The 27,602-nt window shown below is 41.3% G+C and overlaps 1 protein-coding gene across 1 annotated transcript in view; it reads right to left on the bottom strand.

Moving 5' to 3' along the window:
* Window positions 1-24,156, bottom strand: part of LOC139158034 (multidrug and toxin extrusion protein 1-like) — a 39,348-nt gene extending 15,192 nt beyond the window's left edge. Inside the window, exons 1-11 of the mRNA XM_070735414.1 lie at window positions 23,830-24,156; window positions 19,152-19,253; window positions 18,546-18,614; window positions 14,866-15,014; window positions 12,042-12,084; window positions 11,346-11,390; window positions 7,861-7,958; window positions 6,031-6,128; window positions 4,615-4,728; window positions 2,493-2,560; window positions 152-260 (exon numbers count right to left, since the gene is read on the bottom strand). Coding sequence (XP_070591515.1) covers window positions 152-260; window positions 2,493-2,560; window positions 4,615-4,728; window positions 6,031-6,128; window positions 7,861-7,958; window positions 11,346-11,390; window positions 12,042-12,084; window positions 14,866-15,014; window positions 18,546-18,614; window positions 19,152-19,253; window positions 23,830-23,991 — 1,057 coding nt within the window. The 5' untranslated portion in view covers window positions 23,992-24,156. The remainder of the gene's footprint in view (window positions 1-151; window positions 261-2,492; window positions 2,561-4,614; window positions 4,729-6,030; window positions 6,129-7,860; window positions 7,959-11,345; window positions 11,391-12,041; window positions 12,085-14,865; window positions 15,015-18,545; window positions 18,615-19,151; window positions 19,254-23,829) is intronic.
* Window positions 24,157-27,602: the final 3,446 nt, after the last annotated feature.

Genomic DNA, 27,602 nt, shown 5'->3' with positions numbered 1-27,602 from the left:
CCTAGGTTAGAGGCAGATGTAGTGTCTCCCACTTGGCCCTGGGGTTGGACTAGATGACCTCCGAGGTCCCTTCCAGCTCTACTCTGATTCTCCAATGCTGGTTTATGAATTTCCATGGATTCTCTCCTTTCTATCAGCTCCAGAATGATACCTGTGCAAAATATGGCGACCACAGAAGTCTTCCGAGCTTCTTCTGCCTTCCCAGCTCCTAAGGCGTTGCCGACTCGGACGCTGGTGGAGGCCCCGATCCCAAAGGGAATCTAAAAAGGGAGAAGGAGACAGACCACGTGAGATGTTTGTTGGAGTACCTGACGTCGTAAAGTCCTACACCAGTTTGAGGTATCCAAAATGGTAGACCTTGTCCTATTTTGTGGCGAGATATACAATGGTACCTCTACTTACGAACTTAATTTGTTCCGTGATCAGGTTCTTAAGTAGAAAAGTTTGTAAGAAGAAGCAATTTTTCCCATAGGAATAAATGTAAAAGCAAATAATGTGTGCGATTGGGGAAACCACAGGGAGGGTGGAGGCCCTGCTTCCTCCCAGGAGATTCCTAGAGAGGCCCCATGGAGGCTTCTCCCCGCCTTTTCCGACCCTGTTTCCTCCCAGGAAATCCCTAGAGAGGCCCCACGGAGGCTTTTCTCTGCCTTTTCCTGTTACAGTTTCGGAGTTTTGGTTTATAAATGGAAATTGGTTCTTGAGAAGCGGCAAAAAAATCTTGAACACCTGGTTGTTATCTAGAAAAATTCATAAGTAGAGGCATTCTTAGGTAGAGGTACCACTGTGTGTGTGTGTCTATCTATCTATTTATCTATCTATCTATCTATTTATCTATCTATCTATCTATCTATCTATCTATCTATCTACCTATCAGATCTATCTATCTATCTATCTATCTATCTATCTATCTATCTATCTATCTATCTATCTATCTACCTACCTATCAGATCTATCTATCTATCTATCTATCTATCTATCTATCTATCTATCTATCTATCTATCTATCTATCTTACACACACACAAATATATATACATACACAACTGATCTAAGCATAGTTCACAAAATCATATCACAATTGTCCTTCCTGTTAATGACTACTTCACCTTCAACCGCAACAACACAGGAGCATGTAATAGATTCAATTTAAACCACTCCAAACTAGACTGCAGAAAATATGACTTCAGCATATGATCAAGGCCTGAAATTCATTACCTGGCTCTGCGGTTTCTTCCCCCAACCCCAAAATCCTCAACCTTACATTATCTACAATTGACCTCTCCCCTTTTCTAAGAGGTTTGTAAGGGGCGTGCATAAGCGCACTATTGTGCCTACCCTACCTGACCTACTGTCCTATATTCTTTTTTTTTATCATACTTTCTATGTTATGTTTATATGTTTATATAAACTACTATCCTGTACTTGATTGACAAATAAACAAATAAATAAACAAATGAACTATAAGCAAACGAACAAACAATAGAAAATAAATGAATGAATGAATGAATAAATAAATGAATGAATAAATGACTGAATAAATGACTGAATGAATGACTGAATGACTGAATGACTGAATGACAATGACTGAATGACTGACTGACTGACTGACTGACGGACGGACGGACGGACGGACTGACTGACTGACTGACTGAATGAATGAATAAATGAATGAATAAATAAATGAATTAATAAATGAATGAATAAATGACTGACTGAATGAATTAATGAATGAATAAATGAATGAATGAATAAATAAATGAATGAATAAATGAATAAATAAATGAATGAATGAATGAATGAATAAATGAATGAATAAATGAATGAATAAATGAATGAATGAATGAATGAATGAATGAATGATGGACTGACTGACTGACTGACTGACTGAATGAATGAATGAATGAATGAATAAATGAATGAATGAATGAATAAATAAATGAATGAATAAATGAATGAATAAATGACTGACTGACTGACTGAATGAATGAATAAATGAATGAATAAATAAATGAATGAATAAATGACTGACTGACTGACTGACTGACTGAATGAATAAATGAATGAATAAATAAATAAATGAATGAATAAATGAATGAATGAATGAATGAATGAATAAATGAATGAATGAATGAATGAATAAATGAATGAATGAATGAATGAATAAATGAATGAATGAATGAATGAATAAATGAATGAATAAATGAATGAATAAATGAATGAATGAATAAATGACTGAATAAATGACTGACTGACTGACTGACTGACTGAATAAATAAATAAATAAATAAATAAATAAATAAATACATAAATAAATAAATAAATAATATGCTAACCCTTTCCGAAGACTTGGGGCGGCTTACAACATATAAAAACAATAAGAGCAGCCTAAGCCCAAATTTAAAATCAATTTAACTAATCTAAAAACACCTCAGATCCTTAAAACTCAAAAGTAACACTAAAAACCAATCAATATGACGGATCGGAAACGCTTACCATATAAGCTACGGTTGCGATTTCGTAGATGACAGATTGCGCAGACAGATCCAGCACACTTAGTAGGCCTGAAAGAAATTATAAGAAGAAAAATCACAGGAAAAGGGAAAATAAATATTCAGGGATGTTGTGAGGGAAGAGATTTTTAAAAATTCAAGATGGCGGCTCATCCACCATCTTGACTTTTTGGATCTCTTCCCTGAGGGCTCCTGCAAAGATTATGGTAACCGTAACTGTACAACCACAATTGGGTCCAGAATTACTGATGCTGGGCAGGATGGTCATTAAGTGAGTCTGACTTCCCCCAAGGCTTGTTGGGAAGGGCACAAGTGGAAATGACATGACATAGAAACATAGAAGATTGACGGCAGAAAAAGACCTCATGGTCCATCTAGTCTGCCCTTATACTATTTCCTGTATTTTATCTTAGGATGGATCTATGTTTATCCCAGGCATGTTTCAATTCAATGACTGTGGATTGACCAACCAGGTCTGTTGGAAGTTTGTTCCAAGCATCTACTACTCTTTCAGACAAATAATAGAAACATAGAAACATAGAAGACTGACGGCAGAAAAAGACCTCATGGTCCATCTAGTTTGCCCTTATACTATTTCCTGTATTTTATCTTAGGATGGATATATGTTTATCCCAGGCATGTTTAAATTCAGTTACTGTGGATTTATCTACCACGTCTGTTGGAAGTTTGTTCCAAGCATCTACTGCTCTTTCATCCAAATAATATTTTCTCACGTTGCTTCTGATCTTTCCCCCAACCAACCTCAGATTGTACCCCCTTGTTTTGGGTTCACTTTCCTACTAAAAACACTTCCCTGCGGAACCTTATTTAACCCTTTCACATATTTAAATGTTTCCATCATGTCTCCCCTTTCCCTTCTGTCCTCCAGACCAGTGTTTCCCAACCTTGGCAACTTGAAGATATCTGGACTTCAACTCCCAGAATTCCCCAGCCACCAAATGCTGGCTGGGGAATTCTGGGAGTTGAAGTCCAGATATCTTCAAGTTGCCAAGGTTGGGAAACACTGCTCCAGACTATGCAGATGGAGTTCCTGAAGTCTTTCCCGATAAGTTTTATGCTTAAGACCTTCTACTGTTATTGTAGCTCGTCTTTGGACCCGTTCAATTTTATCAATTGAACTATTGACTTATTGACCTTGGGAGGCTGCAACCCTTGTAAATGCAGAGAGTCCTCGACTTACAACCGTTCAAAGTTACGACAGCATTGAAAAAAGTGACAACCAAAAGACACTGAAGTATTTAAAAAAATCATAGAATGTGCGGAACTCGATATGATGACTAAACGTTTAAATAATCAAACTGAAACAGAATTTTATAAAATATGGAATAAAGTATATGACTGGTGGAATTTTAAAAATGCTATTAATAGTTAATTATAAGATAGAATGAATTAGCATATAGTATAACTAACTTAGAAGTGTATATTCTTTCATTTTTCTTTTTCTTCTGTATTACTAATAACTTCTCTGTTTTGTTTTTGTTTAAGTATAGAATATCTTAAAATAGAAAGAAATTTAAATATTAAGTTTAATATTATAAAAATAGAGTTGAATAGAGTTGAATTTAATAAGAATATAACTTACATGTGTGGTATTACTGCTTTGATCTGACTACTGTTAGGTTTTTTATATTTCTGTAATAGTTAGACTTCTATGACAAGCGGAGCAATGCAGCTCCTTAAATGTTTAATGTTGTATGTCTTTGTCTGTCTTTTTTTAAAAAATCAATAAAAATATTAAAAAAAAGAAAAAGAAAAAAGTGACAATTTTTTCACATTTATGACCGTCGTGGCATCCCCGTGGGATTCAGATGCTTGGGAAAGTGACTCCCATTTATGACATCTCCAAGGTCCCGGAGTCATGCTTTTGCGACCTACTGACAAGCAACGGCGAAGCCAGGTTCACTTAACAACCGTGTGACTAATTTAGGATCGTAAAAATGGGGCAAACATAACAAATTTCTCACTTAACAACATAGATTTGGGGCTCAAGGGCTGTCATAAGTTGTGGAGTATCTAAAGGGTGTGTCCTGCCTCCTGGCTCCAACCACTCCTGCCCATGGCTCCTCCCGCTGCCCACTCCTGACCTATCAGGAAGCTTCCAATTTCAAAGGTCCACCACTCAATGCAAATCATCAACATGCTGGGAATGGCCAGCGACATGAAGAGACCCCACTCTTGCAAACAGTCCATGGACCAACCTGGGGGAGGAAAAAAAAGGGAAATCACTTGAACAAGCCAGGATTCGTGGTTTGAAAGCAAAGGTCACACAAGAAAATGCTGGCTTTTGAATCTGGCCCAGAAATATCTAAAGTATCTACAGGAGAGAGTCAAAATGCCATATTTTCTAAAGGAGGACTAGAACTCACAGTCTCCTGGTGATTGGCCCAAAGTCACCCAGTTGGCTTTCATGCCTATGGTGGAACTAGAATTCACCTTCTCCCGGTGATTGGCCCACAGTCATATCTAAGGCAGAACTAGAATTCACCTTCTCCCGGTGATTGTCCGAAAATCACCCAGCCAGCTTTCATGACTAAGGCAGAACTAGAACTCACTTGATGCAAAGTCACTCAGATACCATCATGAGTTAGACAGGACTAGTCACTAGAATTCACAGTCTCCTGGTCATTAGCCCAATGTTACCCAGCTGGCTTTCATGCCTAAGGCAGAACTAGAACTAACCCTCTCCTGCTTTCTAACCCGATGCCTTAACCTCTAGGCCAGGTGTCACCAAACTTGGCAACTTTAAGACTTGTGGACTTCAACTCCCAGAATTCTCCAGCCAGCAGAACTGGCTGGAGAATTCTGGGAGCTGAAGTCCGCAAGTCTTAAAGTTGCGGAGTTTGAAGATCTCTGCTCTAGGCCATTGATGGCGAACTTTTTTTGGTTCGCATGCCAAAACAGTGTGTTTTGCTAGCACAATCGCACATGCCCACTACCCATTCCCTCCCCCACATGCTTGTGCACCCCTCGTGCTGTCCCTGTACATGCGCTCAATTCCCCCCTATCCCCACGCATGCGCACAGGCCTCACTAAAACCTGGACAGTGGAAAAACAGCTCGTTGGGCTGTTTTTCGCCCTCCGGAGGCTTCAGGGAAGTTTCCCTGAAGCCCCAGAGTGTAAAAAGTAGCACAACGGGCAAACCGGAAGTCTGTTTTTCCGAACTTCTGGTTTGCCTTTTGGGGTGTTTTTCACACTCCGGGGCTTCAGAAAGCTTCCATGAAGCCTCTGGAGGGTGAAACGGCCTTCCGCAAGGCCGAATATTGCACGTATGCAGACTGAAGCTGACATAGGGCAACATCTCGCCTGTCCTGCGCGATGGCTCCATGTACTACCTGTGGCACGGTGTGCCATACGTTCGCCATCACGGACCGAGACCAAACTGGTTCTCTCTAATCCAGTCCCTAATTGAGAAGTCGGTGATGGGAGTCTGTCAGGGGAGCAAGTGAGGAAGGACCACCCCACTCTTCCTCATGGCTATAGGTGGGGGACGAGGGTCTCACCTCCCCAGGTTTCCACGTGAAGCTTCTTCCACTTGATGTAGAGAAAGAGGGTGATGGCTTGAGCATACTGGGAGATGGTGTTGGCCCACGCAGACCCTCTTTGAGGAAAGGGGGGGAAAAGATGCAAAATAGAAATTAGGGTGAATTTTTTATTTTTTTTTAATTGCTTTGGGGGTTTTTTAACGCTTTCTGATGATGATGATGATAATGATGATGATGATGATGATTATTATTATTATTATTATTTAGATTTGTATGCCGCCCTGTCTTCAGATAATAAAGAATAAAGAATAAAGAATAAAGAATAAAGAATAAAGAATAAAGAATAAAGAATAAAAAGAATAAAGAATAAAGAATAAAGAATAAAGAATAAACAATAAACAATAAATAATAAATAATAAATAATTGCTTTCACATGGATTGCTTTCACATCCATAATTCAATGCCCCCTGCTCCCCTGCGCATGCGATCCCCTCATGCTGCCCACCCCCGAGCATGCGCATATGATCTCCCCGCTCCTCCGTTTCCCAACTTCAGGTAGGCCCATTTTTTGGCCTCCCCAGACTCCAGAAGTTTTCTGGAAGCCTGAGGAGGACGAAAATGGCTTCCCCCGTCCCCCAGAGGTCCTCCAGAGGCCGAATACGCCCTCCCAGAGCTTCCATGTGAAGCCGGAAATCAGCTGGATGGCACACACATGTGCACTGTAGGTGAGTTAAAGCAACAGCTCGCACGTCGGCAGCTATGGCTCCACGCGCCACCTATGGCACACCTGCCATAGGTTCACCACCACTGCCATAACTGATGTCTAGTTTTCAAAACCAAAAAAGAAAAGAAATAACTTAGTACAGTGATTTTCAACCTTTTTGAGCCGCAGAACATTTTTTACATTTACAAAATCCTGGGGCACATTGAGCGGGGGGAGGGGGGTCTAAAAAATGTTTGGACAAAAAAAATCTCTCTCTCTCTCTTCCTCCCTTTAGCTCTATTTCTCTCTCCCTCCCTCTTTCTCTCTCTTCCTTCCTCTTTCTTTCTCTCTCTGTCCCTCTTTCTTTCTCCTTTCCTTCCCCCCTCTTTTGCTTTCTTTCACTCTTCCTCCCTCCCTCTATATCTTTCTCTCTCCCTCCTTCCCCCCCTCATTCTCTCTCTCTCTTGCTTTCTTTATCTTTCTCTCTCTCTTGCGTCTTTCTCTCTCTCTTTCTTTTTTTCTTTCTCTTTCTTTCTTTCTTTCTTTCTTTCTTCTGCTTTCTCTCTCTTGATTCCTTTCTCTCTTTCTCTTGCTTTCTCTCTCTCTCTTTGTCCCTCTTGCTTTCTTTTTCTCTTTCTCTGTCTTTCTCTGTCTCTCTTTCTCTGTTTCTCTTGCTATCTCTCTCTTTCTCTCTCTCTCTTTCTCTCTCGTACACCATGCCGGCAACAGCAGCAGCGGGCAGTAGCTGGGGATGGCGGCAGAGCGGTCGACTGCGAGCGAGCCAGCATGTATGGTGTCCAGCAACACGTCCAGCCGCTGCTGCCGGTGCCTCGGCCCTGGAGCTCCCATTCGCAGCTGCCCCCCCCCCGGCTACTGCCTGATGCTGCTGCTGCCGGCGCCTTCCCACTGGACCCCAAAGCTCATCTGCCGCGAAGATGGAAGGCGCGAAGAAGGAAGCTCAGCTTCCGGTCTTGGAAGCTGAGCTTCGTGGCACACCTGACCATGTCTCGCGGCACACTAGTGTGCCGCGGCACACTGGTTGAAAAACACTGACTTAGTAAACACAATCTCTGATGCAGAAGAACAAATCAGCATAGAATGGAAATGGATTTTTTTTTCTTATCCCCAAAGCCTCCCGTACTTACTTAACGCCCATGTCGAATTGGTAAAGGAAAATATAATTCGCCAGGACATTGATAATATTTGCAGCGATGCCACAAAAAACCTCCGGCCAGATGATTTTCTGCAATGAAAATATATCGTTTTCCTGACAGTCAAGAACAGTTAACCAGTGGAACAGCTTGCCACCAGAAGTTGGGAATGCTCCAACACTGGATGTTTTAAAGAATAAATTGGATAACCATCTGTCTGAAGTGGTGTAGGGTTTCTTGCCTAAGCGGGGGGTTGGACTAGAAGACCTCCAAGTTCCAACTTGTTGAGCTGTTAAGACCTGGCTTTTCCGGCAGGCCTGGAATTAGATTGACTGCTGTGTGTGTACGGTTTTTTGAAGTTATTATTTATCGGTATTACTGATTTTATTATGCATTTTGATTGTATTTTAATATTATTGTATTTATCGCATTTGTTAGCGCTCTGAGTCCGCTTTGGAATGAGCGGCATATAAAATCAATCAATCAATCAATCAATCAACTCTGTTATTCTATTTTATTTCTTTTATATATATATAAAAGAATATGACGGTCTTGGTATATTCAGGTTTCTTCCCATGTAGGATTTAGAAATTTCTGGCGACGTTTCGACGAGGTCCCACTCATCATCTTCAGGCTGGTGTTTCTGTCCTTGTTCTAGGGCGAACACAGCAAGACCTGAGCTGCCTTCCTTCTATAAATACTGGTGGCTGGGTGTGGTTCGATGACTCAGCAATTGCCTGCTGTGTAGAAACTTCCTGGTGAGTCAGTGGGGTAACACCTGGGGTCGTTGATGTAGCTGAGGTATGCTGATTAGTTAATGATTGTGGATTAGGCGTGATATCCTGAATAGTTGGAGCTTGCACGCTACTTGGTTGTTTTGCAATGTGTGTTCTGAGTCTGGTTTCAGTTTCTATGGCTGGGATACGTTTGTTAATGAGGGCTGGTTTCCAGATGTCTGGTAGGCGGGAGGTATCATCCCGCTTGTTCATATTTTGGGGATGTTTTTCTATCTCGATGGCTTCCATGATTATTCTTTTGCTGTAGTGTTTTGTTTTGGAAATTAATTTAGTACTGTCAAAATCAATTTCATGTCCTGTAGTTTTGAAGTGTTGGAAAAGGGAGGAGGTTTTTTCTTTTTTTCTTAATGCATTCTTATGTTCTGCAACACGTGCATTTACTCTCCTGTTCGTTTGTCGCTGTGTTCGCCCTAGAACAAGGACAGAAGAACCAGCCTGAAGATGACGAGTGGGACCTCGTCGAAACGTCGCCAGAAATTTCTAAATCCCACACGGGAAGAATATACCAAGACCGTCATACCTGTACCCGTGAAAATCTACGAATATATATATATATATATATATATATATATATATATATATATATATATATATATCTCAAATGTTTTTTGATACATACAGAATATAGTTGTCGGCTATGAATAAATTAACTGCCTTGAAATGGCCCTGGGTTGGGCCTAGAGGCAAAAAGGAGCTGTACACACACACACACACATATATATATATATATATATATATATATATATATATATATATATATACTGTATATATATACTGTATATATATATTTTGGATTTGGTGGTTTTTTTCTAGGTAGGTGGTAGGAAGTTTACAAACTTCTAAACACAGATCCTACCACCAGACTATCACCTCATATGTACAAAATTCATTCCACTTTATACAAATAATTAAGAAACAAAACCTACAACCTGGTGACCTACTTGTAAGTTTTGATGTCGTGTCCCTTTTCACACAAATACCTATTAAAGAAGCCTTGACAGCTATCCAAAACAAACACAAGCCCCCCCAAATATATCCTAGATCTAACCAACCACTGTCTGAATAATACATATTTCATCTACAATGAACAAAGATATAAACAGATAGAGGGAGCCCCCATGGGATCACCCCTCTCACCTGTCATCGCCAACCTCTATATGGAATATTTTGAAAATAATGCATTAGAGCAATCTAAACACAAACCTAAACTTTGGCTGAGATATGTTGATGATACTTTTGTAATTTGGCCACATGGAAGGGAAAAATTAGATAATTTCCTCACACATCTCAACAGCCTACACCCCAAAATACAATTTACTATGGAAACAGAAGTCAATGATCAACTTCCCTTTCTAGATGTACTAATCTATAAAAAACCCAATGGCACCCTAGGACACACCATCTACCAAAAGAAAACCCATACCAACCGTTATCTAAATGCACACTCCCACCACCACCCCGCACAAATCACCTCAGTAGCCAAAACTCTCATCACCAGAACCAAACGCCTAGCTGACCAGGAGCACTTAAAAACTGAATTGAACAAACTCAAAGATGTATTAATTTCTAATGGATTCGAAAGGAAAACAATCACAAACCTAATCAAAAAAGAGGCACCCCCAAAAATCAAGATCAAGAACAGGACAATGGTACCACCCTTCTCCCTTACATCAAGGGCACCACTGACAAAATTAGTAAAATCCTGCACAAACATAATATTAAAACTTCATTTGTCACTAACCAAAAAATATCAAACATCCTAAGCAACCCAAAAGATAAAATCCGACTAGAACACCAAGGAATCTATGAAATCCCTTGCAAAACATGTGCAGCCACATACATTGGACAAACCAATCGAAGAGTGAGCCAACGCATTGCAGAACACGAGAATGCAGTTAAAAAAGAAGAAAAGACTTCCTCCCTTGTCCAGCACATTAAAAAAACAGGGCACGAAATTGACTTTGAAAAAACTAAATTACTTTCCAAAACAGAAAATTTATACAGAAGAATTACTAGAGAAGCTATAGAGATTGAGAAACGCCCCCTATGCATGAATAAAAGAGATGATACGTCCCGCCTACCAGAGATTTGGAAACCAGCCTTAAGGCGTTTAATGTTCTAAACTTTCTAGGCCCAGAATTGAAAGTCTAGTCTCATAGGGTATTCTATTTCGAGTTTCGAAATAGTTTTGAAATAGTTTCAGCCCCCAATGCCTCTGGTGGCTAAAATAGGCCACATGCGCTCCCCCGGACCTTGTTTTCCCCCTCATTGGCCTCCTGCTACATTCTGCTGGCTGAAAACAGGCCCGGCCTCCAGTAGCACTCTGCCGACCAAAAATGGGTTGTGTGTGGGGGTCTCAGGAGGCCTCCATGCAGCCTGTTTTTGGCCATCAGAATGCTCCAGGAGGCCATTGCAGGCTAAAACAAGGCACAGCAGGGCTGTGGGCAGATGCCCCGCCTCCTGTTTTTGCCAGCAGGGTGGAGGTTTTAAAGAAGAGATTGGACAAACATTTGTCACAATGGAATAGAATTTGCTGCCTGGACCAGAAGACATTGGTGGCATGTGTGTGTGTGTTTCCTTCTGACTCTGTTATTCTGTATACCTTCCAAAGCTGTCCCATAATTTTTGCCCCCTTGCAAAGAGATGCAAATTGCTAAGGAATAAAGGAAAGGAATGCCTTACCTGGTTTTGCAAATACCTCATTTGGAGCTGGTAAATAAAGGCTGCCTGTGAGATAAACAAGAGGGAAATTTTAAAAAATCAGCAATTAGGAAAAAAAGGAAGATTCATTAATTTGTTGTTCAATTGCCCCAAAACAAAGGAATTGTTTCTACAGAACTGCGAGCCATAAAATTGTTGCATCCTTAATGTATAGATTAGAAAACATTTTAGGGAATATCTAGACTGCTGTTTCTAAAAAAGAAAGAAAGAAAGAAAGAAAGAAGGAAGGAAGGAAAGAAAGAAAGAAAAAAAGAAAGAAAAAAGAAAGAAAGAAAGATGGAAGGAAGGAAGGAAAGAAAAAAAGAAATAAATAAAGAAGGAAGGAAGGAAGGAAGGAAAGAAAGATGGAAGGAAGGAAAGAAAAAAAGAAAAAAAGAAAGAAAGAAGGAAGGAAGGAAAGAAAGAAGGAAGGAAGGAAAGAAAGAAAGAACAAAAGAAAGAAAGAAAAAGGAAGATTGAGAGATGATGGATGGATGGATGGGTGGAAGATAGATAGGTAGGTAGGTAAGTACTGTATATAGATGGATGGATGGATGGATGGATGGATGGATGGATGGATGGATGGATGGATGGATGGATGGATAGATAGATAGATAGATAGATATTTGGAAGGGAAGCTATACACTCTTGGAAGAAAAGGAAAAGCTAGAAACTCACAGGCAATGCTGGAATAAAGATCATGACATAAACCTGAGTGAGCCTGGAAAGACAAAAACAAAGCATTAATTTCCAATTATTCAATTCTGCAATCAAGTTCGTGTCTGTCTTAAAAAACTCAGGTGATGTAGTCCCTTCCAGCATCACACTGTGAGCTGAAGTAGCCTTTTTAAAGCAGCTTTATCTTGTGACATCCCAAAAACTTTAAATAATAATTTTTTAAAAAGACGAAGTCCACTCAATTAAATGCAAAATGGCCAGTTTCATGGTAAATTTTAGGAATGGGTGATCTGATCTTGTGAAAGACAAGACATTTTAAATGGATGCTCATTACTGATTTTCATTTTGAAATATCTTGATTGATTTTAACTTTCAGACAAATGGTTATCCAACATTTATTTATTTATTTATTTATTTATTTATTCGTTCATTCATTCATTCATTCATTCATGCATTCATTCATTCATTCATTCATTTGTCCAATACACACATATATAGGAAGAAAAATAGACATGTAGTAATATATATAAGGGTAAAGTGAACTTAGAGGAGAGGATATATGAAAGAAAGAAAATATATATGATAAGTGAGAGAAAGGAAAGACAATTGGACAGGGGACGAAAGGCACTCCAGTGCACTTATGTACGCCCCTTACTGGCCTGTTAGGAACCTGGAGAGGTCAATCGTGGAGAGTCTAAGGGAGAAGTGTTGGGGGTTAGGGATCTTAACATCTTCTTAAAAACTTCCAGTGTTGGAGCATTCACAATTTCTGGTGGTAGGCTGTTCCAAGGGTTAATTGTTCTAACTGTCAGGAAATTTCTCCTTAGTTCTAAGTTGCTTCTCTCCTTGTTTAGTTTCCACCCATTGCTTCTTGTCCTACCCTCAGGTGCTTTGGAGAATAGTTGGACTCCCTCTTCTCTGTGGCAACCCCTAAAATGATTTGTCTTTAAATTTCATCTTCAGGGTCTGGCCTTCTTAAGAGCAGTCAGGGTTGATCTTCTCTAGGATTGACCGGTTGGATGGCCTTGCAGTCTGAGGGACTCTCAGGAGTCTTCTGCAGCACCAGAGTTCAAAGGCCTCCATTCTTGGGCCCTCGGCCTTCCTTATGGTCCAACTTTCACAGCTGTGCATTGCAACTGGAAAAACTACAGCCTAGCCATGCCCAGTTCTTGCAACTATTATTGGCAACTATCAGCATGGCTTTACTGAAGGCAAATCATGTCAGACTAATCTCATTGATTTCTTTGACTATGTCACAAAGGTGTTGGATCAAGGTGGTGCCGTGGATATTGCCTATCTGGACTTCAGCAAAGCCTTTGATATGGTTCCACATAAAGATCTGATAGATAAATTAGTGAAGATTGGACTTAATCCCTGGATAGTTCAGTGGATTTCAAGCTGGATGAAGCATAGACATCAGAGAGTTATTGTTAATGGCGAGTATTCTGAGCAGAGACAGGTTACAAGCGGTGTGCCACAAGGGTCTGTTCTAGGTCCTATTCTTTTTAATATGTTTGTGAGTGACATAGGGGAAGGTTTGGTAGGGAAGGTTTGCCTATTTGCCGATGACTCTAAAGTGTGCAATAGGGTTGATATTCCTGGAGGGGTCTGCAATATGGTAAATGATTTAGCTTTACTAGATAAATTGTCAAAGCAATGGAAACTACAGTTTAATGTTTCCAAATGTAAAATAATGCACTTGGGGAAAAGGAATCCTCAATCTGAGTATTGCATTGGCAGTTCTGTGTTAGCAAAAACTTCAGAAGAGAAGGATTTAGGGGTAGTGATTTCTGAAAGTCTCAAAATGGGTGAGCAGTGTGGTCGGGCAGTAGGAAAAGCAAGTAGGATGCTTGGCTGCATAGCTAGAGGTATAACAAGCAGGAAGAGGGAGATTGTGATCCCCTTATATAGAGCGCTGGTGAGACCATATTTGGAATACTGTGTCCAGTTCTGGAGACCTCACCTACAAAAAGATATTGACAAAATTGAACGGGTCCAAAGACGGGCTGCAAGAATGGTGGAAGGTCTTAAGCACAAAACGTATCAGGAAAGACTTAATGAACTCAATCTGTATAGTCTGGAGGACAGAAGGAAAAGGGGGAACATGATCGAAACATTTAAATATGTCAAAGGGTTAAATAAGGTCCAGGAGGGAAGTGTTTTTAATAGGAAAGTGAACACAAGAACAGGGGAACACAATCTGAAGTTAGTTGGGGGAAAGATCAAAAGCAACATGAGAAAATATTATTTGACTGAAAGAGTAGTAGATCCTTGGAACAAACTTCCAGCAGACGTGGTTGGTAAATCCACAGTAACTGAATTTAAACCTGCCTGGGATAAACATAGATCCATTGTAAGATAAAATACAGGAAATATTATAAGGGCAGACTAGATGGACCATGAGGTCTTTTTCTGCCGTCAGTCTTCTATGTTTCTATGTTTCTAGACAAGGGTGTAATGAAATAATTATAGTAGAAAGTATTTAGTAACAATAAATTGAAGAGGAATTATAAAAGAACTATATAAGACCAATGATGAAATGTAAATGTGTTAAACAATATGAATAACTGCATAAAATTAGGTAAGAAACCATTAAGATTGGGTCACTTAAGAGAGAAATAAGATATTTCTCTCTTTTTAAATGCCTGGGATAAACATATATCCATTGTAAGATAAAATACAGGAAATAGTATAAGGGCAGACTAGATGGACCAGGAGGTCTTTTTCTGCCGTCAGTCTTCTATGTTTCTATGTCTACATATTTGACAAATAAATAAAATGAATAAAGTAATAAATTAGTACCTCCCTTGGTTTCCTTTCTTACCTGGAGACTTCCGGATCCTGCCGGATTAACAACAGGAGCTGTTCTGTGTTGATGAAAAACGCCCAACACGGGAAACAGCAGAGAATAAGGATCAGGATGCCCTGTTGGAGGATGGTGCCCACCCTTTTCATGTTCTTCCCGCCATAAGTCTGGAAGAAGAAGGGGAAAGATCAGAGGAGGCACACGGAAAAGACCGAAGAAACTAATTTATTTGAAAAAAAGCCTATCTACAGGAATCTTCTGGACCAATGTTTAGCTTTGGCCAAGGTTTGTTTGTGGCTATGTTAGTATGCTAGGCTGGTTCCTGTTTTGACTCCACCTCCAGGATTTGTCAGTCTCCCTCCTACAATCACCCTTTGATTGGTTATTATTTGTTCTGTCGGGCTCTCTGGTAGACTCCTCCCAAAAATTCACAGGTACAAATTTCAGACACACACACGTTTGAAAATTCAAAACAATGTTCTTTCTAATGAAAATTCTCTTAAACCAAGCCCTCTTTTGGGATAGCAAAGAGCACTGGTCTCCAAACAAACTGGTAATTTGTACAAGTCCCTTATCAGTTCTGTGATACTTCGCTTGCAGCTGTGAGGCAATTCACAGTCCTTCTTCTTTCACAAAGTGAAACACATTTTGCTCTGGTTTAGTTTCAAAGCGGGGGAAAATCAGCACACAAAAAGTCAGTCAGTAAAGCAGTCACAAAACACAAGGTTCAGATAATCCTCCACAATGGCCAAACCCACAGGCTGCTATTTATAGCAGCCTCACTAATGACCACAGCCCCACCCAACCACTGATGGCCTCATTTTCTTTGATAATAATCTCTCAGTTGTTGTTGCCTATGCATCGCTCTCCCCATGCGTGGCTGTATCATTAACTCTTGTTCTGAATCCAAGGAGGAGCTAGAGAATTGATCTCCTTCTGAGCTGTCTGCCCCACTCTCCTCCGCCCTGTCACTCATGTCTTCTTGGTCAGAGGAGCCTTCATCTTCAGATTCCACCGGGGGCAAAACAGGCCTGCAGCATGTGGATGTCTCCCCCACATCCACAGTCCTTGGGGCAGGAGCTGGGCCAGAGCTAACCACAACATTATTATTATTATTATTTATTATTTATTCATTGGATTTGTATGCCGCCCCTCTCCGCAGACTCGGGGCGGCTAACAACAATGATAAAAAAACAACATGTAACAATCCAATTTAATAAAACAACTAAAAACCCTTATTATAAAAACCAGACATGCACACAAACATACCATACATAATTTGTAATGGCCTAGGGGAAGGAATATCCTAACTCCCCCATGCCTGGTGACAAAGGTGGGTCTTGAGTAATTTGCGAAAGACAAGGAGGGTGGGGGCCGTTCTAATCTCTGGGGGGGAGTTGATTCCAGAGGGCCGGGGCCGCCACAGAGAAGGCTCTTCCCCTGGGGCCCACCAAATGACATTGTTTGGTCGACAGGACCTGGAGAAGGCCAACTCTGTGGGATCTTATCGGCATAGTTCCCTCTAAGCTGAGCAGTGAGCAATCGCTCACTTAAAAATCATCATCAACTCAGAGTTTTCCAAACCTGCCCAGAAGCTGAGAGGGAAAGAGTGAGAGGGAAGGAGAGAGAGAGGAAGAGAGGAAGAGAGAGAAACAGATAGAAAAAAGAGAGGAAGGAAAAGAGAAAGAAAAAGAATGGGAGTAAGGAAGAGAGAAAGAAAAAATCTAGTTTGAAATTAGCTCAACTATTTCAGTGGTATTTTGATATTGATAGAGTTGCCCTATTATGAGCTCACTATTATAGACACAAGTACAGTATTTTATTTTGAAATTCTCTGAGGCAAAACAGGGTGGGGTTTTTGTTTGTTTCTTTGTTTGTTTGTTTGTTTATTTATTTATTATTTCTGTGCCGCCCAGTCCCAAAGGGACTGCCGCTCAGACACTATATTTTTCCACACACACACCCCCAAAAAAATTACAGGGAACACTGCTTATCGGCCGCTGGGATTCGTGCGGTAGAAGGCGGTTCTGGATGTATTCTGGCCCAATGCCATGTAGGGCTTTAAAGGTCATTACCAACACTTTGAATTGTGACCGGAAACCGATCGGCAGCCAGTGCAGGCCGCAGAGTGTTATCTCTCCTCCCCACCCCCTCCTCCTCCTTCAAATCACGTAATAGCAAAAGAGAACATGGAATCTCTTTTGCAGAAAATTAAAAATTCTACTCCTTTGGATTTTGTAGGGGCTCAGCTGCAAATTTAGCCCTTCTAAACATCCTGAATAAGGGGAGGGAAATCAGGAAAATGGAATTTTTTTCTTTCCAAACTCTAAGTTTGGATAGAAAACACACAGAACTTCCAATCCACGCTGGACTGGTGTCCATGGCCAATCATGTCCCCACATCTCCCCCACAGTGGTCTGTTCTGTCTGGGTCACTCCGGAAGCTATGACCAACCCAAAAAGATAAGCCAGACACACCGGTTGAATCCAAACACAGTTTTATAATAACACCAACTCCCCTTTGACTCATCTTTCAGCTGTGGCGAGGGGGGCGTTCGCCCAGGTTCGCCTGGTGCATCAGTTGCGGCCCTATCTGGACCGGGAGTCGCTGCTCACAGTCACTCATGCCCTCATCACCTCGAGGCTCGACTACTGTAACGCTCTCTGCATGGGGCTACCTTTGAAAAGTGTTCGGAAACTTCAGATCGTGCAGAATGCAGCTGCGAGAGCAATCATGGGCTTCTCTAAATATGCCCATGTCACACCAACACTCCGCAGTCTGCATTGGTTGCCGATCAGTTTCCGGTCACAATTCAAAGTGTTGGTTATGACCTATAAAGCCCTTCATGGCACCGGACCAGATTATCTCAGGGACCACCTTCTGCTGCACAAATCCCAGCGGCCAGTTAGGTCCCACAGAGTGGATCTTCTCCGGGTCACGTCAACTAAACAATGCCACTTGGCGGGACCCAGGGGAAGAGCCTTCTCTGTGGCAGCCCCGGCCCTCTGGAACCAACTCCCCCCGAGATCAGAATTGCCCCCACCCTCCTTGCCTTTTGTAAGCTACTTAAAACCCACCTCTGCTGCCAGGCATGGGGGAATTAAGACTGTTTTCCCCCTAGGCCGTTACAACTGTATATATGGTATGCTTGTATGTATGTTTGGTTTTTTATATATTAAGGGGTTTTAATTTGCTTTTAGTATTGGATTTTATTGTACATTGTTTATGATTGTTGTTAGCCGGCCCGAGTTTTCGGAGAGGGGCGGCATATAAATCCAATAAAACTTGAAACTTGAAACTTTGATAACACTCCACGCTGCCAGAATGGTTCTCATGCCTTATAAACCCTTCCCTGCTAATGAGGACCACACCCAACCCCCTGGTGTTCCTCATTCAATGCTGATAATATCTACGCAGTTGATTTCTCCTTTGAGCTATGCGTCTCTGCCGCGTACTAATGATAGCTTGTGCGTCGTCATCCAGGGACTCCAGAGAATCAAAGCTACTTGCTGGAGAGAGCCCTTCCCCAGGGCTCCCAGGCCTTGCATCAGCATCACTTTCGTGACTGCTGTCTGCACTGTCTGACTGCCAAGAACTCTCCTCTCCGCTCTCAGCCTTCCCCGGGCATGGAGCCAGCAGAGACGCAGCTGGTCTTTGATCTGGCTCAGGCTGAACCACAACATGGTCCAAAGACTCACCTGAGATATTAATGTGTCACAAGCCGAGGACAGCCCGAAACCGATAGAAATGCCGGTCACGTTGATCACCTAGAAACAGGGAGAAAGACAAGAGGAGGAAAAATTTAGAAAACTGGGAGATTGTCTACCTGTTGCTATTCTGATCCAAAATCATAAGATGGAGATTATAAAAGAGGATAAGGTTTAATCCAGAGCTCTTCAAACTTGGTAACTTTAAGACGTGGGGACTTCAATTCCCAGCATTAGAATTCTGGGAGTTGAAGTCCACACGTCTTAAAGTTGCCAGGTTTAGTGACCCCCGTCTTAAGCCTTCTTTTAATCCTAATATTAGTGCTCCACTTATTGTAAAAATTTACATTTTAAACTCCAATTTTAATTTTTATTTTTTAATTAAAATTTTTATTTTTATTTATTTTAAGAATTTTTTAAAATTTTTATTTTTTAACACATACAATTTCCCAGTCTAGCCTCTCACACTAGGCTTTCCTTGTGGTCTTCCATCCCAGGGCTGTTTAGCTTTTAAAGGTCAGCCAATTGTCAGTCGGAAGCTACCACCTGATGAAAATGGAGGGGGGGGGGGAAAACATGTGAAAATAAAAGACTCACCGCGACAGCAAGAGTGACGGATGCCAACTCCACTTTGCCTATGTGCCCGCAAAATATTGTACTGACGACATGGATCATGAACACCAGGAGCTGAATCACAGCCTAGGGGGGAAAAGGTAAAGTTGGGGAAGGTAAAAGATGTGAAACTCTTCAAAGCGCCACTCAGAAGCATGGTAGAAGCCACTGTCCGCTATTGACCTCTCTCAATTCCTAATAGATAAATAGATAATAGATAAATAGAAAAATAGAAAAATAGATAAATAGATGATAAATAGATGATAAATAGATGATAAATAGATAAATAGATGATAAATAGATGAATAGATGAATAGATGAATAGATGAATAGATAAATAGATAAATAGATAAATAGATAAATAGATAGATAGATAGATAAATAGATAAATAGATAAATAGATAAATAGATAAATAAATAGATAAATAGATAAACAAACAAACAAATAAATAAGAGGTCTGTAAAAGGCATGCATAAGTGCACCAGCGTGCCTTCCGTCCTCTGTTCTTTATTGTTCTTCATTTTTACTAGTTGCATTTATTTGAATATTATTATTTCTAGTACTCTTTTTCAAATTTTTGACTTTTACTAGTATTGTGTATCGTAAATATTATCATATCTTCATTTGACAAAAAAAAACAAATAAATAAAAATGTGAGTTCCGGAACATATGCAGTTATGTGTCTTTAACTTTCCAATAGGTTCAAATGCTGCAGTAATAGCAATTTTTAGTGTTCAGTTACAGACTAGCAGTATTTTTCAGCAGGGGCGACTTTAAGATGGATGGACTTCAACTCCCACAATTCCTCAGCTGGCATGTTGAATGGAAGTCCATCCATCTTAAAGCAGGCTGACAGGGGAATTCTGGGAGTGGAAGTCCACCCACCTTAAAGCATGCAGACTAGGGAATTCTGGGAGTGGAAGTCCACCCACCTTAAAGAATGCAGACTAGGGAATTCTGGGAGTGGAAGTCCACCCATCTTAAAGCATGCAGACTAGGGAATTCTGGGAGTGGAAGTCACCTCTTTTAAAATTTGTAAGGTTGAGAAACCCTGGATTAAAGTATTACAAGCAAACAAATTTAAATCTCAGTGATAGTTTTACTCATACACTTTAATGCTGGGGATCGTATCAATTGTTCCAATCTCTCTAACTTTAACCCTCTGTTTGCTTTCACCTTAATCTCACGAAAGAAATCTCAAATAATTAAGAAATGAAAGGGAATAAAATGCTAAAAAATCCAGCAGTCCACAAAAAAAGAAAAAGGAGGAAAATTTGCAGCCACACAAGATTCATAATTTTTGAACATCCTAAACTAACACAGCTCTCTCCCTGCAATTTCTCTCCCAAGGTAACAGAACCAATCTGCGTTTAGATTGGGAGATGCTTGTTTTACACCTGAGCAAGGGGCTAGGTCTCAGGGTGCAAAACCTAACCTCGCATCTGATCTATACAATGGAGTTTAACAGAACAATGGAGTCATAGAAGGGACCATGGAGATCTTCTAGTCCAACCTCCTACTCAAATAGGAAACCCTATACAGTATACCATTTCAGACAAATGGTTTTCAAATGTATCTTCTTAAAAACTTCCAGTGTTGAGCATTCACAACTTCTGGTGGCAAGTTGTTCCACTGATTAATTCTTCTAACTCGGGAAATTTCTCCTTAGTTCTTGGTTGCTTCTCTCCTTGTTTAGTTTCCACCCATTGCTTCTTGTCGTGCCCTCAGATGCTTTGGAGAATAGCTCGACTCCCTCTTCTTTGTGGCAACCCCTCAAATATTGGAACACTGCTATTATGTCATCCCTGATCGTTCTTTTCACTAAACTAGACACATCCCATTTCTGCAAGGGATAAAATAAAGATCACACGAAGTGTTAATACCACTTCATAAGGCCTGGGTAAGGCCACACTTGGAATATAGCATACAGTTTTGATTGCTATGATGTAAAAAGGATGTTGAGACTCTAGAAAGAGTGCAGAGAAGAGCGACAAAGAGGATTAGGGGACTGGAGGCTAAAACATATGAAGAACGGTTGCAGGAACTGGGCCTGGCTAGTTTAATGAAAAGAAGGACCAGGGGAGACAGGATAGCAATGTTCCAGTATCTCAGGGCTGCCACAAAGAAGAAGGAGTCAAATTATTCTCAAAAGCACCTGAGGGTAGAACAAGAAGCAACTTAGAACCGAGGAGAAATTCATCAACAGTGAGCACATTTGACCAGTGGAACTGCTTGCCACTAGATGTTGTGGGTGCTATTTTTAAGAAGACACTGGACAGCCACCTGTCCTGAATGGTATAGAGTCTCCAGCTTGAGCAGGGGGCTGGACTAGAAGACCTCCAAGCTCCCTTCCCATTCTATTATGATAGATTTATATAAGAACCACGGTGGTACAGTGCCTTCAGAAGTCATGGGTGCTCCATCGCTGGAGGATTTTGAAAGAAGAGTTTGAACAAATCCTTTGTCTCCAGTGGTGCTGGGTCTCCCATGTGAACACCCTTGGATTGGAAGACCATAGAAACGTAGAAGACTGACGGCAGAAAAAGACCTAATGGTCCATCTAGTCTGCCCTTATACTATTTCCTGTATTTTATCTTAGGATGGATATATGTTTATCCCAGGCATGTTTAAATTCGGTTACTGTGGATTTACCAACCACGTCTGATGGAAGTTTGTTCCAAGCATCTACTACTCTTTCAGTAAAATAATATTTTCTCATGTTGCTTCTGATCTTTCCCCCAACTCACCTCAGATTGTGCCCCCTTGTTCTTGGGTTCACTTTCCTATTAAAAACCACTTCCCCCCTGAAACTTATTGAACCCCTTTAACGTACTTAAATGTTATGATCCCATCCCCCCTTTCCCCTTCTGTCCTGCAGACTCTACAGATGGAGTTCATGAAGTCTTTCCTGATAAGTTTTATACTTAAGATCTTCCACAATTTTCATAGCCCGTCTTTGGACCCGTTCAATTTTATCAATATCTCCCATGTTGACTGTATGACTGTAACTTGTTGCTTATATCCTAAGATTTTTATTAATATTGCTTCTTCATTGCTTATTTGACCCCTATGACAATCATTAAGTGTTGTACCATATGATTCTTGAAAAAAGTATATTTTATTTTATGTACGCTGAGAGCATATGCACCAAGACAAATTCCTTGTGTGTCCAATCACACTTGGCCAATAAAAATTCTATTCTATTCTATTCTATTCTTGTAGATGAGGTCTCCAAGCCATGGGTAGAAACTAAACAAGGAGAGAAGTAACAGAACTAAGAAGAAATTTCCTGACAGTGAGAACAATTAATCCCTGGAACAGCTCGCCTCCAGAAGTTGTGGATGCTCCAAACCTCGAAGTTTTTAAGATGTTAGATAACCATCTGTCTGTAGTAGTGTAGGGTTTCCTGCCTAGGCAGGGGGCTGGACTAGAAGACCTCCAAGGCCCCTTTTACCTCTGTTGTTATTATTATTTATTTATTCGATTTTTATGCCGCCCTTCTCCTTAGACTCAGGGCGGCTTACAACATGTTAGCCATAGCACTTTTGAACAGAGCCAGCCTATTGCCCCCACAATCCGGGTCCTCATTTGACCCACCTCGGAAGGATAGAAGGCTGAGTCAACCTTGAGCCGGTGATGAGATTTGAACCGATGACCTACAGATCTACAGTCAGCTTCAGTGGCCTGCAGTACAGCCCTCTACCTGCTGCGCCAGCCCGGCTCGTTATTATTATAATTATAATAAATATTATATTATATATTATAAATTATCATTATTATAATTATTTTTACCTCTGAAGTTCCCTTCCAACTCTGTTATTTTGTGGGTACAGTATTTGTATTTGTATTTATTAGATTTGTATGCCGCCCCTCTCTGAAGACTTGGGGCGGCTAACTTAGAAACATAGAAACATAGAAGACTGACGGCAGAAAAAGACCTCATGGTCCATCTAGTCTGCCCTTATGCTATTTTCTGTATTTTATCTTAGGATGGATATATGTTTATCCCAGGCATGTTTAAATTCAATTACTGTGGATTTACCAACCACATCTGCTGGAAGTTTGTTCCAATGATCTACAGTACTACTCTTTCAGTAAAATAATATTTTCTCATGTTGCCTTTGATCTTTCCCCCAACCAACTTCAGATTGTGTCCCCTTGTTCTTGTGTTCACTTTCCTATTAAAAACACTTCCCTCCTGAACCTTATTTAACCCTTTGACATATTTAAATGTTTCGATCATGTCCCCCCTTTTCCTTCTGTCCTCCAGACTCTACAGATTGAGTTCATGAAGTCTTTCCTGATACGTTTTGTGCTTAAGACCTTCCACCATTCTTGTAGCCCGTCTTTGGACCCGTTCAATTTTGTCAATATCTTTTTGTAGGTGAGGTCTCCAGAACTGAACACGGTATTCCAAATGGGGTCTCACCAGCGCTCTATATAAGGGGATCACAATCTCCCGCTTCCTGCTTGTTGTACCTCTAGCTATGCAGCCAAGCATCCTACTTGCTTTTCCTACCGCCCGACCACACTGCTCACCCATTTTGAGACTGTCAGAAATCACTACCCCTAAATCCTTCTCTTCTGAAGTTTTTGCTAACACAGAACTGCCAATGCACTTCTCTTGTGTGCTGCAAGTTTGCAAATGAGAGGAAGACTTACCAATGGTCCGGCCATCACCAAAATCTTCTTCACCTCTTCCCAGAAGTTGGAAGGAAATAGCCGACATAATTTCTTGCAGCAAGGAGGAACCGAACTTTTGGGATCTTCGTCGGACGAAGGGCTGAGCGGGGGCTTCTCCAAGTCTGAAGCCCCTCGATCCATAGGTCAAGGCGGAGGTGCAGGGCGAAAGGACTTTTTGGAGGGTTCTAAAGAAAAAAAAAATTGGAGTTTGTTATCCTTGACCTCAATTCATCCGCTGCAGGACGGACTTCCAGCAGATCAGGATTCCTGGACGGTCGGTCTTCACAGTCCGGTTACTTTTTGGGCAAAGGGCAAAGCGAGTGAGCCTGCCCAGAACCAATAAAAGACGGGGAGGAGCAGCCGGTTGGGAAATTCGGACGTGGATATAGACGTGGGTGGGAAGTTGATTTGGGCGGCTGGGATGTTTCTAAGATTAACAGTCACGGGGGTCAAACTACGGATGAGGTTGCAGGAGCTGTTATGCAACGGGATCCTTCTGCCAAGTCCATTAAAAATAGCCCTGGCCCAGAAAAGCGTGGGCTGCCTTCGAAGCGGTTGGTTTATTGCAAGGTCCTAGTCCTCATTGGCAAGGGGGGGATTTGGGGAAGCTTGTGTTTGGCAAATGAGAATGGAAGCGGCTTTTTGCTCCATGGAGAAACATCTTGGTGGAAGATGGATTGCCACAAAGAAGAAGGAGCCCAGCTATTCCCCAAAGCACCTGAGAGCAGGACAAGAAGCGATGGGTGGAAACTAAACAAGGAGAGAAGCAATTTAGAACTAAGGAGAACGTCAGAACGGTTGATCAGTGGAACAACTTGCCTCCAGAAGTTGTGAATGCCCCAGCACTGCAACTTTTTAAGCAGATGTTGGATAACCATCTGTCTGAAATGGTATAGGGTTTCCTGCCTAAGCAGGGGGTTGGACTAGAAGACCTCCAAGGTCCCTTCCAGCTTTGTTGTTATTATTATTATTTGTTCTGTCGAGCTCTCTAGTAGAATCCTCCCAAAAATGCACAGATACAATTTCAGACACACACACATTTGAAAATTCAAAACAATGTTCTTTATAATGAAAATTCACTTAAACCAAGCCCTCTTTTGGTATAGCAAAGAGCACTTGTCTCCAAACAAACTGGTAATTTGTACAAGTCCCTTATCAGTCCTGTGATACTTAGCTTGCAGCTGTGAGACAATTCACAGTCCTTCTTTTTTCACAAAGTGAAACACACTTTGCTCTGGTTTAGTTTCAAAGCGGGGGAAAATCAGCACACAAAAGGTCAAAGTCAGCAAAGCAGTCACAAAACACAATGATCAGATAATCCTCCACAATGGCCAAACCCACAGGCTGCTATTTATAGCAGCCTCACTATTGACCACAGCCCCACCCAACCACAGGTGGCCTCATTTTCTTTGATAATAATCTCTCAGTTGTTGTTGCCTATGCATCACTCTCCGCATGCGTGGCTGTATCATTAATTCTTGTTCTGAATCCAAGGAGGAGCTAGATAATTGATCTCCTTCTGAGCTGTCTGTCACACTCTCCTCCTCCCTGTCACTCATGTCTTCTTGGTCAGAGGAGCCTTCATCATCAGATTCAAAACAGGCCTGCAGCATGTGGATGTCTCCCCCACATCCACAGTCCTTGGTGCAGGAGCTGGGCCACAGCTAACCACAACATTATTAAGACGCAGCGTGGTAATATACCACACACAGAGAAAGTGTGAATACCGGCCATATAAGGCGTGGCTAAGGCCACACTTGGAATACTTCATTCAGTTTTGGTCTCCACGATGCCAAAAGGATGTTGAGACTCTAGAAAGAGTGCAGAGAAGAGCAACAAAGAGGATTAGGGGACTGGAGGCTAAAACATATGAAGAATGGAATTGGGTATGTCTAGTCTAGTGAAGAGAAGCACTAGGGGAGACAGTCCACTCATTAAAAACTGCCAGGGATAAAGCACCCACAACATCTAGTGGCAAGTAGTTCCACTGATTAACTGTCCTCAATGTTGAGAAATTTCTCCTTAATTCTAAGTTGCTTCTCTCCTTGTTTAGTCTCCACCCATTGCTTCCTGTTCTACCTTCAGGCACTTTATTTATTTATTTTATTTATTTATTTTATTTATTTATTTTGTCCAATACACAATACATATTGAAGAGGATAGACATGAAGTATTATATATAAAGAAAAGATATAAAAGTAGAGGAGAGGATATATGAAAGAAAGAAAATATATATGATATAGGAGAGACAATTGGACAGGGGATGAAAGGCACACTAGTGCACTTATGTACGCCCCTTACTGACCTCTTAGGAACCTGGAGAGGTCCATCGTGGAGAGTCTAAGGGAGAAATGTTGGGGGTTAGGGGTTGACACCACTGAGTCCGGTAATGAATTCCACGCTTCGACAACTCGATTGCTAAAGTCATATTTATTACAGTCAAGCTTGGAGCGATTAATATTAAGTTTGAATTTGTTGCGTGCTCTTCTGTTGTTGCGGTTGAAGCTGAAGTAGTCATTGACAGGCAGGACGTTGCAGCATATGATTTTGTGGGCAATACTTAGATCGTGTTTTAGGCGTTGTAGTTCTAAGCTTTCTAGAAACTTTGGAGAATAGCTTGACTCCCTCTTCTTTGTGGCAACCCTTGAGATACTGGAAGACTGCTATCCTGTCTCCCCTGGTCATTCTTTTCATCAAACTAGCCCGGCCCAGTTCCTGCAACCGTTCTTCATATGTTTTAGCCCCCAGTCCCTTAATCCTCTTTGCTGCTCTTCTCTGGCCTCTTTCTAGAATCTCAACATCTTTTTTACATCGTGGCAACCAAAATTGAATGTAATATTCCATGTATGGCCTTACCAAGGCATTATACCTCAGAGGTCATCTAGCCCAACCCTCCGCCTAAGTAGGGATAGTATTCTGTTCTCAACTTACAACCACAATTCTCAACTTGAAACCTTTCGATTCATGACCAAAGTTGCAACGGCATTGAAATAAGTGACTGTCGTGATCATTTTTCACACTTAACAACCGTTGCAGCATTCCCCCCATGGTCACGGGATCGAAATCCGGGCATTTGTCAAATGGCATGTAGTTCCCAGGGTTGCAGCCCGCCAGGGTTACAATACTATTTGTAACCCTTCCCCGTCCTCTTCCGACGAGCAAAGTCAATGGGTATTGCCCACAAGATCATATGCCGCAATGCCCTGCCTGTCAAAGACTACTTCAGCTTCAACCACAACAACACAAGAGCCCACAACAGATACAAGCTTAATATTAACCGCTCCAAACTTGACTGTAAAAAATACAACTTTAATAATCGAGTTGTCGAAGCGTGGAATTCACTACCGGACTCTGTAGTATCATCCCCTAACCCCCAACACTTTACCCTTAGACTATCCACGATTGACCTCTCCAGATTCCTAAGAGGTCAGTAAGGGGCGTGCATAAGTGCACCAGAGTGCCTAACGTCCCCTGTCCTATTGTCTCTCCTATATCTCCTATATATTCTCTTTTATCCCTATATCTTTTTCTGCTATTCTCTCATAGTTATATTTCCCAAGGTATGCCCATGTTATACCAACACCCCACAGTCTGCATTGGTTGCCGATCAATTTCCGGTCACAATTCAAAGTGTTGGTTATGACCTATAAAGCCCTTCATGGCACCGGACCAGAATATCTCCGGGACCGCCTTCTGCCGCACGAATCCCAGCGACCGGTTAGGTCCCACAGAGTTGGCCTTCTCCGGGTCCC

The sequence above is a fragment of the Erythrolamprus reginae genome, chromosome 1, assembly GCF_031021105.1.
Source record: "Erythrolamprus reginae isolate rEryReg1 chromosome 1, rEryReg1.hap1, whole genome shotgun sequence".
NCBI lineage: Eukaryota > Metazoa > Chordata > Lepidosauria > Squamata > Dipsadidae > Erythrolamprus > Erythrolamprus reginae.
The sequence above is the reverse complement of the archived record's forward strand: the minus strand, read 5'-3'. Positions and strand labels throughout refer to the sequence as shown.